The 9,074-nt window shown below is 41.3% G+C and overlaps 1 protein-coding gene across 1 annotated transcript; it reads left to right on the forward strand.

Annotated features, from left to right (window-relative positions):
- Nucleotides 1-6,856: 6,856 nt before the first annotated feature.
- CETN1 (centrin 1) lies at nt 6,857-7,567 on the forward strand. The gene has a single exon (XM_032421373.1). It carries the CDS (start codon nt 6,880-6,882, stop codon nt 7,396-7,398), a length of 519 nt encoding a protein of 172 aa, XP_032277264.1. The 5' UTR covers nt 6,857-6,879; the 3' UTR covers nt 7,399-7,567.
- The last annotated feature ends 1,507 nt before the right edge of the window (nt 7,568-9,074 follow it).

Below are 9,074 nucleotides of genomic sequence, written 5' to 3' on the forward strand. Positions count from 1 at the left end.
TCCCTGGCACCAAATCACATGGATTATCTCACTTACCCACCACGGCAGTCCTGTGAGTTAACTGCTTTTCCAACCCCATTTCATAGGAATTTGGAGCTTAGCTTGCCTGAGGTCATGTACCTAGGAGTGGTCATGCTGGTATCCCAGGGCAGGCACCCAGGGCTCTGAGCTCACCACACTGCTGCCCTGTGCACATGGGCCATCTGGTCACGACTGACATAATTTAGACAACTTGTCTCAGACTAAAATGTAACCTATAGATGCAGTGTGTCTGGCTTCTCCTCACTGGGGCTGCCATAGAGTCCAGGAGAGGTGGATAACCACAGTCATTCGGAGGAGAGAGATCTCTCTGCTGGTGAGTTGTTTTTCACTAAGCTAAAGAATACAATTCTGAACATGTTCTTAATCTTCTTCCATTTATCTGGACATTAATCCTCGCCTTGTAAATTTCTGGAGTTCCCCCATGCTAAATTCAAATATATTTGCTTTGTGTATTCTAAATTAATCCCTAACAAACCAGGAATTCTAAAGTGCCCTTTCCTTTGTTTTGAACAATATGTAAGATAAAATGTCTAGTTTATGCCTTAGTGTCTAAAAGTTGACTGCTAGGAAATCAGGATGTTCACACTTTTTAAGCAGAAAGAAAGGCTAAATAATGATCACTTTCTTAGAATTTACTAAATACTCAGGATTTTGATAAATTCACATAGACAGATCTGTGGTAAGATATGAATCCTCCCCATCTTTTTCAACCCAACTTGGTAGATGATCTGAAGTGTAAGTTTATATCTAAAAGCTAATGTGTATCCTCTTTCTCCCCTTGACTCGTTCCCCTCTTTTATCCTTACGTTGTTGTTGTTTTTTTTAATCCTTAAGTTATTTTTCAAAGTGCCTGTTGAAACTGTTCTTAGAGGATGTGGGGAGCTTTAAAATTAACCAACTGTGGACTCACACTAATGCAATGGGGCCTGAAATCACCCTGGCAGGCAAACACTTTGTATGAGGTGCAATTGAAAACAATACCACAAGTAAATGACCCAGTTTCCATCCTAAGCTTTATCCCATGCACAGCATTCTGAGCAAAAAGAACCCTGGCTGGTGCCAAGGGAAAAAAAACAAAAACAAAAGGACATGGATTTCAGATAAGAATGATCCAGAAACCAAAGGAATTTGGAAAGGACTTTGTAGATGCAAAGTAGCAAATGCGGAACATCATGGAAAGTAGAGGGACAGCAATTCCCGGTGGTGAACCCACTGAGTTTCAAAAGATGTTTAACCAGCATCTAAATGAAAAACCTCCATGGGTATGGTCAGTTGCCAACTGGAATGGATGAGAAGACATCATCTCCTCCTGCCCTAATTTGTACCCCCTTTCCCATTTAGAGGCTTAGCAGGAGGGAGCTGTAATATGATTACTTGTTGATGAAGGGATTCCTAACATGACCTACTGGTTTCCTTTGATGCTTTGTTTGCTGACACACTGCTAAACTTTGAAATGCAGAGCAACTGTAATTGAGTTCAGAAGCTTATTTTAAAATGCATATTGCAGTCATAGAACTGATTCTTATTATCTACTACTTGAAATTTTTGAAAAATGTCTTTTTCACAAAAGCATTACATTTCCTTCTACTGTCACTTTCATTTAGTTTCCCCAATTTCCAATGAGTTGGGGAGCAGACTTCTGAAAACGTGGCTGTTGTGGCCTCTATGGGAAAGGGTCCCAGTCCCAGCTATTCTGCTCCCTCACTGTGCCTTGCACAGGACCTCAGGGCTGGCCTCTAAAAGTGGACCTGGATGGGTCTCACTGCCAAACACAGGGGCCTCTAGGCCAAAGGGGTGCTGGTGGATAAGGACACAGAGACGCAGCAAGCAGAGAGGGTTCCTCCTCTCCAAGCTGGTTCAGGGGAGAAAATCAAACAGATTCGCGCTCCATCTGTCGCAGGTCACTTTCCCCTACTGGGCTGGCTCATAGCATGGTCTGTCCTTCAGTAACGATCTTTATGCTGTACTCAGGGAACTAGGCATGAATGGGCTTTGAGCTAGGATTCAATTTTCCCTCTCTCTCTGTCCTTTTCTCTGAAAAGCATCCTTAGTACATGAACCCCAGCAGAAGAAGTGGCCAGTACAAGGCCTGGATGAACAACATGCAGTCCAAAGGCCAAGTTCTGCCTGACCTGTTTTCCGCAAGACCTGTTTTCTTGGGCCTGAGCAGTCATTTCATTTGTTCTGTTTTTAAATTTGAATTTCAATGTCTTTTAAAAGGGCACAAACTCTCCAGGTCACTGCTAATCCCTAAATACACCCTGAACATGCAGCCCACTTGGCTCATCTTGTGTTACGAACACCCCTGTGGGCTTTTGACCTTTCTATCCCTGGTAAGCAGAAAATTCTCCTCGGTTAACAGCCTCGGAGCCAGTTTAGATGCTGATGTCTCAGGGGCCTTGGAGAATAAAAGAAGGTGGATCAAAGGGTGAATCAATAGCTTAGTCTAGGAGATATTTTAAAAATCCAAGCAAGCCACTTCCAGGCCTCTTGGTTCTGCATTTTCTGTCATTTGCCCGCACTTGTGGGCCCTCTTCAGACAGCAGGGTAGTATGACTGCTGGCTCATAAATCCCATGAGGTTCTGCTTTGAGTTTATATCAACATAGATTGTATCTTTTCTCAGCTTGTTTCCATCAAAGCAATGCTTAAGTTGGACTGATCTGGGCTCTGGGAAGAGAGGGCAGTCATTCTTTCATTGGATGCATTTAATTTCACTCCACCTCTCAAGTTCAAATGCTCTGGACATTCATTTATCTTCCTTCCTCTCCTCCCCACACTTTTCCTTCCTCCTCCTGTTTTTTTTTCTTCCAAATCCAAATGATGTATAAGTGGAGTGGATCTTCATTGGGAGCAGAAGGGAAACACTGTCAATCTTTATTTTTTCCATCTCAAGCTCTACATTAGATCCTCCATCCAAGTTTGCTAAAACACGTAAGGTTCTCCTCTCCCCTGCTCACGTCCTTGGGGTATACTTAAAGTCACAAAATAAGTACAGTGCATTTTCTTCGAGGGAATCAAATTTGCTTGATGGTCAATCATTTAAAAACATAATAGAATTGGCAAATGTGCTATGAAGCAAAAAGCAAAATCCTTTTTTTTAAAGATAAAATACGGAATTATAAAGACCTTTCATGCTTGGTGTAGGCTTCTTCCAAATGTTTCCCTGGATCCCAAAGAAGTGCTTTATACCTCCTTTGCTATTAGGAGTATTTGGATGAAAGTTTGAGAAGCAGTGTGAGATTCTGGTAAACTTTTCTAAAACACAGTCTGATTTTATATCTGAGAGGAGTATTTCTTTATTTCTGGGGTTCATGAAATGAGCAATTATGTAGCCTTTGGCTGGACACTTAAGTCTATTCCTGGGCTTGCCAAAAAGGCTTGGGTTGAGTCACTGGACTGGACTTCGTAGTCTCATTCAGAGACCACCGGGATTGTAAAACTCCTGCTGCTGAGGCCATTTCTTGTAAATGGCTCCACGTATTCAAGAATAAATAGTGTAGTTCTGTTACTGTTGGTTTGGGAATCACCCATCCACCACACTGGCACAGTTGTCCTGCTTATGCACAAGTGTCAAACATTTGCATTTTCTCTGTTCTGCATTTGTTGGAAAGTAAATAGGCCGCAATAAAGAAACTTTATTGTGCATGTTTTCTGCCTTGGGTGGCACCTGGAATTTGCTGAATTTGCTGAGTGCAACTTAAATTTTAAAAGACTCCTGAGCTTCACCTTTTTTCATGCCATGCAGGTCAAACGGAAAACCAAATAATTAGAATAAGCAAGCTGCATGGGTCCTTTCTCTTGGTCTTGACTGACTCCAGACCCTGTTGTGGAATTCTGGCACCTCTTTTTTTACCCCCTTCCAGCTGTTAAGCTTCCATGACCATTCCATTAAACAAGCATCTCCTCTCCCCCTCTCAGAAAATTGACAACTGATTTAGCATATTACCTAGGACATTATAGTACAAAAGCTTTAAGGGCAAAAGCAAAACAAAACCAAACCACTCTTATCCATTGATTTTCCAGGACATCCCATTTACTTTATGTCGGTCTCATTAGAACTTAAAACGTGACTTGAAGGCAATGAAGCTGATTTTCATAAGCGCTATATAGACTCTCACTAATGACAACTGAAAGCACTTTGCCCAGACTACTTCTCACTACCTTGTACCACGAGCTGAAAGCAAGGAATGGAATGAGGCAGAATGGAAAAATAAATGTAAATACCAGGCATATTGCTCTTTTTCTCATTGGCTTACCCCAGAATGAGACCCCATCTGAGATCCTACAAAATCCTGTTAAATCTTTCTAGGCAAGATGCTTAATTATTGATACATTTAGGGAAGAAAAGCAGGATCATATATTCCCAGTGATACTACATCTTGGTAATAATCTCAATTTTTAGAGAAGGCAGCATGCTGTGGTGAACAAAGCCTCAGCATTGGACTCAGACAGGCCAAGGTTTAAAATCCCAGAGCCACCATTTATTGGCTGTGTACCACTGGATATGTTACCGACCTCTCCCGGGCCTCATTTTTCTTCATTGCAGAGTGGGGAAATGATGGCAAGGATTTAATGAGACCAAATGCAAGGAGCAAGCGCAATGCTAGGCATATAATCCATGTAAGTTTCCCTTCCCTTTTTAAATCAGATTACAGATTATGAATATAAAGTAACTCCCCACCAACAGCTGACTCTGGCTGAGGGCACTGTTTTCTATGAAGGGTGCTCTTGGTGGCCCCTAGTTGTGACTGCTGATTGCACACATCTGGAAACTATGACAACCGTTTTGCTTTGAGCTCAGCTTGGCCCAAATGTAGCTCTATATAAGGCAGCTTCTATCCTTCAATTTTTCCCAACACATCATAGCTTGGCTTGAATTTGGGCAGAGGAGCGGATGTCAAAAGAAATGCACAATGTCTAGGAAAAATCCAGATTCAACTAACAATTACCCAGCCCTGTTTGGTCCCCACTAGGGAACAATTCCTGGAGTAGCTCACTGAACATGCACAGGAGCCCTATTAGGAAGCTATATTATTATGTCTACTCTGCAAATGTCTCAACTGAGTCTGGGAGGTTAAGTGACTTTCTCGAATCACAGAGATAACAAGGCATGGGGTTGGGATAAGATCCCAGGCTTTTTGACCTGGTTAAGAAAACAGGAGGATTTGCAGTGTTGAAAGATGGGCAATGGCAGTGTCTACTTGCCAAGTCTACTTTGGGTTGACACTGTGACAAGTGCTGGGAGGCAAGAGGTGGGAGGTGCCAGAGGTAAGTTACCCTGACTTTTAGAAACCCTATACTCAGGCCCTCTGTCCATTATGTCACATATCAATTGGGGCAGGTAGTAAGATCTAGCTATTAAACAGATCATGTAAACAATATCTGCTCACTAATTTAAAAAAACAAAACAAAACACTGAATTTGTAAAACACTCCCAGCATAATTTAATCTGGGGGGGAGGGAGGTTGTTGGTTTTATTTGGACAATTCAGAAGTATTTCAAAACCAATAGTAACTCTCATTCACTTAGTCAACAAATATTTATTAATCTACCTACTATGTGTCAAGCACTGTTCTAGATACTGGGGATATAAAAACTCTTCAATAAAAACTTTTGAAAGTGCCTTCTTTGTAACTGATCAAGTACTAATAAGTTGAGGTTTGGGGGGGAAAAGAATGCTAAAATGTCAGATCTTCAAAATATATTTAAAGAAACATACAGCAATTCTAAAAGCAATTCCTTTTATGGGCCTACTTGATGACTCTTTCCTTTCTTTTCACTTAAAAATCTCCCATTTTTCTCTTGCTCCTTTGTTCTCAGGAGGAAATTTTTAGTCCCAACATGTACTGCATCATACGCTCCCATTTCCACTGCCAAAGCAAGGCTATGAGAGTGGGGATTTCAGCACAGCCCCGACTAGATGATAAACAGTGAGAGTAATAATATGCTGCTAGAGTCTTTAAAAAAATAACAGAAAGTAGTATTTCAACCCCTTTCCAAACGAAAAGCCTAGTGAATGAAATTAAGACTGTTATTCGAGTGTAATTACACTGAGTATGTAAAATTGAAACACTGAAAGTAAATCATACATTTGGATATTACATTTCATATTTCGGCATATGCTGAATAAGCCAGTGAAGTTTTATTATTGTTGAGTGTAATGTCAGAAGACAAACTTCTACAAATTTTATACATAACTTTTTCCATTTTATCTGTTTTCCATTTATGTCAAGTTGAACACATGCTGTGACTTAATATTCTCTCTCCTTCTTCCCCACATTTAATGCCAAGGGATCAAGCTCCATCTTGATTATCCTAAATTTAGCCTTAGGTACTTCAGACTGAGAGGAGGCTTTTTGTTTTGTTTTTAACTCCAAGAGGGTTTTTTTTTTTTTTTTTTTTTTTTTTTTTGCTTGTTTGTTTTAATCTGTATAGAAGAGGAGGGAAGAAGGACTTCCAAATAACCCTATAAACCTGGTCCTCTGGATGCTGGCAAATGGCCTGGACAGAACAGGAAGAGGCAAACATTATGGAAGACCACTGTGGCTACAGTGACTTCTTGCCAACCCACGTCTCAGCTCGTGGAAACTGGGTGATAATCGAGGGGACCGTGGATTATAACGTCAATAAAGTCTCGTAGACATGGCGGGCTTAGTGAGGCAGGTCTCACTGGTAGAACACGAGGGAAAGCTTTGGAAATGAATGGGGAGAGGCCGTGCGCATGCGCTCCGGGGGGGGGGGGTGGTCACCGTGCGCATGCGCTCCAGGCGGGGTCACCCCGCGCAAGCACTGCGGCTGCGGTGGCACCGTTAAAGGTAACAACCGCCAAAGGAATATGGCTTCCAGCTTTAAGAAGTCAAATGTGGCCTCTACCAGCCAGAAAAGAAAGGTGGGCCCTAAGCCTGAACTCACTGAAGATCAGAAGCAAGAAGTTCGCGAAGCATTTGACCTCTTCGATGCTGACGGAAGTGGGACCATCGACGTGAAGGAGCTGAAGGTGGCCATGAGAGCGCTGGGCTTTGAGCCCAGGAAGGAAGAGATGAAGAAGATGATCTCCGAGGTGGACAAGGAAGGCACAGGGAAAATCAGCTTCAATGACTTTTTGGCCATAATGACTCAGAAGATGGCCGAGAAAGACACCAAAGAAGAAATCCTGAAGGCTTTCAGGCTCTTTGATGATGATGAAACTGGGAAGATCTCTTTCAAAAACCTAAAGCGCGTGGCCAACGAGTTAGGGGAAAACCTCACCGACGAGGAGCTGCAGGAAATGATAGATGAAGCCGATCGAGATGGAGACGGTGAAGTGAACGAGGAAGAATTTCTTCGGATCATGAAAAAGACCAACTTGTATTAAAGTCGCTTTCTTCCGCAAGCATGTGTAGAGAAGTCGAGTGACTTGCTGGGTTCCCTGCTTCCATTTTGTGAAACCTTGAGTTAGAGGACAGCACTATCCTCTTACCCCCAATTTGTTTAGATATTTCTATTTCCAGATCTCTGGCTCAATTATAGAATTTTAAAGATGCTTTTAATGTGAGTTTTGGTTTTTAATTCTCAAAAGCAGACCTGGAGTACTTTAGGTTGAATAAAGACCCGATGCTTCAGTCCCCTCGCTCACCTGCCCTGCTTTGGTGGACAACCATTGAACTGAAGGAAGGTAGGCTGGCTTCTTGGGACAAACAGCCATGCGATTCCCTTGTCACTTCTTTGGTGGTCTTATATTATCTTGCTTCACATATTATTCCTTAAATTCAAGTCATTATTTTACCATGATGAGGTGGAATTGGCCAGCGGGTCATCCTAGCCATTACTTTTCATTTAACCGAATATTGGTTTGAAGGAGAACAGTGCAGCCACTTACACTTACTAGGCTCAGGAAAGGTGCTGTTCTAAGGTATAAGCTTGTAGTTGGGTGATGGTAAATTTTGCAGTTTTGTCTATTCTCTGACTACATCCATACAAATGATTCTTCTTTTCTGTATAACTCATCCACTGTATATTATCCAGGGCCAGATGTATACCAGGGCTACAAAATAAAATTTAATTTAATATTGGCCCAACCAAAGAATAATTTGCTTAAGAGATTAAGCTAACTAATGATTTTGAGTAAATATCTTACAAATGTAGATCTTCATTTAGGAAACTGTAAAAAATAGAATTCATTTTAAGCTACTTATCTGTCCTTGGAAAGATCAGCTAGCATTTTAGTTACGATGTATTATAAAACCTTCATTTTATTATTGCTTTATTACAAGCCAGTATCTACATGCTAATTCTTAGAATATCTTAGTTCTTAATACTTGATTTTCCCCCTCTGGTGTATAGTTGATGCCAGAGCATTTGGCATGTAAGTGATTCTCTATTTTATAATCCCAGGACACTATTTCACTGTGGCTTCTGTGTGTGTTGATATTACTTGTTCTCTGTTCTAAATTAAGCCTTTCTTATTTTGAAATAAGAAAGCTACCCTTTTGAATATCTATAAATCTGAAATTAGAGAAAATTTAAATAATATAATGATGGGACGATAATATAATCTATCTGCTAAGATGGAGCCTAGACTAATGTTTTGATAATAGGCAACAAAACTATTAAACAGGCAAGATATTTTGGTCACAACTAAACCTAAATTAAATCTTCATACAAAGTCCCATTAAGATAAATGCTGAAATTCTGGAAAATTTTTCACTTGCTTTGCCAGCAATTTTACCCTTCAGAGGGTGGTGGATCTAATCAGGGAAACTACTACTCTGAGCTTAATTCTCATTAACAGGGACTAATTTGTCAAAGCAGTAGTACTAGCTGAAGTGATGGGTATGTGGGCATTCGCTGTGAGAAAGAATTTTGCTGAGGTGGCTGGCACAGGGCAGGGGAATTCAACCAGGCTGCAAGTGCTAACAGTTCAGGTTCAGGGTCTTAGTGTGGATACAGGTGCAGTTGTAGAGGGTACAGCTGCAATTTGGGCCAGCATCAGTCTGAAGGGCCTGATCTGAGGGCAAGGGGAAGAGTATGGCATTCTGGGAAGCAAGACTT

This window comes from Phoca vitulina, unplaced genomic scaffold, assembly GCF_004348235.1.
Source record: "Phoca vitulina isolate PV1807 unplaced genomic scaffold, GSC_HSeal_1.0 scaffold24, whole genome shotgun sequence".
NCBI lineage: Eukaryota > Metazoa > Chordata > Mammalia > Carnivora > Phocidae > Phoca > Phoca vitulina.